Here is a 3,422-nt window from a genome sequence, read left to right on the forward strand (position 1 = left end):
ACACAGACACACACACACACACACACAGACAGACAGACGCACACACACACACACACACACACACACTGACTGAATGTGTGTTTTGTCTCTTCAGCTCTGATGGTTCTCGTCAGCCTGTGACACTCAGAGACTCCAGCATCAGCCCTCAGCATGTCTGCTCTACAGGTACACACACTTCACACTGCAACAAAACATAAAATTATATTTGCATAACTTAAACCCTATTTTTTTTTAGGGTGGGTTATTTATTTACTTTTTTTTTTTGTATGTATATAATAAAAATCTAATTATATTTTGCATGAGGTAAATTAACCCCTATTTTAGGGGGTTGGTTTGTTAATTTATTTAATAAAAAACGTATTATATTTTGCATGAGATAAATAAACCTTATTTTTAGGGTGTGTTCGTTTATTATTTAAAAAAAATTAATTGATTTTTCTTTATAATTAATTATTTATTTTAAATAAACCCTATTTTTAGAATGTGGTATTTGGTATTTATTTATGTATGAGTGTTTTATTTATTTTTTCTTAATTTATTTTTAATATTTATTTGTTTATTTAAATTATTCATATTGATTTTCAAGGTTAAGATTATTTATTGCTTTTTATTTATTTGTACTTTTTTTTTTTTTGCATTGTTATAATTTTCAATTATTAAAATTCTCATGACTGTAGTTGATATTTGTTTGAAATATTTTCAAATTGTGCCAAATCACTTTATTAATTTACATAACTATTAATTTAAAAGTAATATTTTAGATAAAAAGTCATTACAGTAATGATAATGTGTTTAATGGTTCTTTTTTTTTTTTTTGCAAAATAAATAATATCTCACATAAAGTGTTCAATAGGTTCTTTTGTTTTCTGTATAGTACATGTTAGAGTGTAGAGTGAATTGTTGGATGTCTCTCAGGCGTCATGGCCGCCGGGCACCGAGTGTGTGGCCAAGTATAATTTCCAGGGCAGCACAGAGCAGGACCTGCCCTTCTGCAAAGGAGACCTGCTGACCATCATCGGCGTAACCAAGGTAACGGCCAATCAGCAAACACCTGCTGATGTCGTGTGCACCTTTAATGTCTGAAAGCTTCTAATGAGAGACACGTCTGGTATTTACTAAATATTGTTTATCAGAAATGTCATTGATGGTCATTTTTAAACTTCTATGAAAATTGTAGATTTTCTCTAAAATATTAAACTGAAAGTGCTATTTTTGTGTATATTGTAGGAAAAATGTATAAATAATTGTATATATTTTTCTATATTAATTGAAGTTTTATAGATATTAAAAATAGTTTAGAGAGTTTACCATGGAAATATACTTTTTTGCTTATATGGCATATATATATATATATATATATATATACACACACACACAAACACTATTAATTTATTTAATGCATATAAGCAGAAAAGGATATTTCCATGGTAAACTCACTATTTTTAATAATATTATTATTTTTTATATTATTTACTTATATAGTATTTTTCATGCATGGAATGCAACTCAAAGTGCTTCACGTGCATAAAACAAATATTAAGAATACAATATCAGTATAAAATAATAAAAACTTTATGAACAAATATAGAACAATCAAAAGAAAATAAAGCAACAAATAACAAGTATAAACAAGTATGTTAAAAAAAAAAAGTAAAATAAAATGTTCTTAAAAATTACACTCTTCACACACTATTATAATCATAAGCAACTTTAAAGAGATATGTCTTAACCCGCCTTTTAAAAATATGAATACTAGTGGACACTTCATTTTGTAAACAGTTCCTAATTTTTTGAGCATGTGCCAAAATCCCAGCACTAGAGGATCATGACGTACGGTTAGGAATATATCTTCACAGACACTCAGAAATGTAAGAAGGTGCCAAATTATGCAATGTTTTATAAACTAATCTTAAAATCAATCCTTTGATGAACTGTTAACCAATGTAATTCCATTAAAACCGGTGTAATATGTTCTCGCTGCATTTTGTATCAAGTGTAGCTTAAATAGAGAGCCCTTAGGTAAGCCACTATATTAATTAATATTAATGAGACTTGAAACTCAAATCACAATATATGTAATTTTTTTACATTGGTGAAACAAAATTTAGCTTCATATCTGTTGCAGTGAATGTATTGTGCTTTTGTCGTAAATGTTGACATGTAGATATTGAATCGTCATCAAACTCCAACAAACACATTCAGTTATAATTTCAGCTCTATCAGGCGTGTTGTCATGTGCATGTTCTCCATTGATTGATTGATTGATTTATTGATTCAGGACCCAAACTGGTACAAAGCGAAGAACTCTGTTGGCCGAGAGGGAATGATTCCAGCAAACTACGCCCAGAAGAGAGAAGGAGTCAAATCCGGAGGAAAGCTCAGTCTGATGCCGTGAGTTCATGATCCTCATTCAGACTCGAGCCCTGCTGAATTGTGGGTGATGGTTGTCTGTGTTCCCCTTGGTTTGGCTGATGGTGGCTTTATTGTTGAAGGTTTTGAGAATGAAAGCATAGCAGAGCTGGAGTCTGTTTCTGTGCTTCTGCTGCTGGAGACGCTTCTGAATAAGACGTTTGATGCTCCAGAGTCTCACACACACACACACACACACACACACACACACACACACACACATAGAAAATGCTTTATGCAATTATGCAAATCCACCTCAAACACACACATTCTCTCTCACACACACACTCGCTCACAAACACACTCATTAACTCACAAACACACATTGGTTCACGTACACACACATACACACACTCGCTCACAAATATTCAATTACACTCACTCACTCACACAAACACACACTCGCTCACAAACACTCACACTTACTAAATCACAAACACACATTCGTTCACAAACACACACTCGCTCACAAATACTCAATTACACTTACTCACACAAACACACACTCACACTTGCTCACAAACACACACTCACACAAACACACACAAACACACACACTCGCTCACAAACACACACTCACACAAACACACACAAACACACTCGCTCACAAACACACACACTCACACTTGCTCACAAACACTCTCACACAAACACACACTCGCCCACAAACACACACTCACCCACAAACACACACTCGCCCACAAACACACACTCGCTCACAAACACACACTCGCTCACAAACACTCACTCACACTAACACACACACTCACACTTGCTCACAAACACTCACTCGCTCACAAACACATACTCACATACAAACATACACACACTTGCTCACAAATACTCATTTACACTCACTCACTCACACAAACACTCACACTTGCTCACAACCACTCACTCACACTTACTAACTCACAAACACACACACTCAAACTTGCTCACAAACACTCACTCACACTCACTCACTCACAAACACACACACTCACACAAACACACACTCGCTTACAAACACA

The 3,422-nt window shown here is 34.0% G+C and overlaps 1 protein-coding gene across 1 annotated transcript in view; it reads left to right on the forward strand.

The window, feature by feature from the left end:
• LOC107681020 (tyrosine-protein kinase CSK-like) overlaps positions 1-3,422 on the forward strand; it is a 40,322-nt gene that overhangs the window by 20,055 nt on the left and 16,845 nt on the right. The window contains exons 2-4 of the mRNA XM_016477135.1: positions 95-165; positions 916-1,029; positions 2,279-2,391. Of these exons, the coding sequence (XP_016332621.1) occupies positions 151-165; positions 916-1,029; positions 2,279-2,391 (242 nt within the window). The 5' untranslated portion in view covers positions 95-150. The remainder of the gene's footprint in view (positions 1-94; positions 166-915; positions 1,030-2,278; positions 2,392-3,422) is intronic.

This window comes from Sinocyclocheilus anshuiensis, unplaced genomic scaffold, assembly GCF_001515605.1.
Source record: "Sinocyclocheilus anshuiensis isolate Anshui unplaced genomic scaffold, SAMN03320099.WGS_v1.1 scaffold1182, whole genome shotgun sequence".
In the NCBI taxonomy this organism is placed as follows: Eukaryota; Metazoa; Chordata; class Actinopteri; order Cypriniformes; family Cyprinidae; genus Sinocyclocheilus; species Sinocyclocheilus anshuiensis.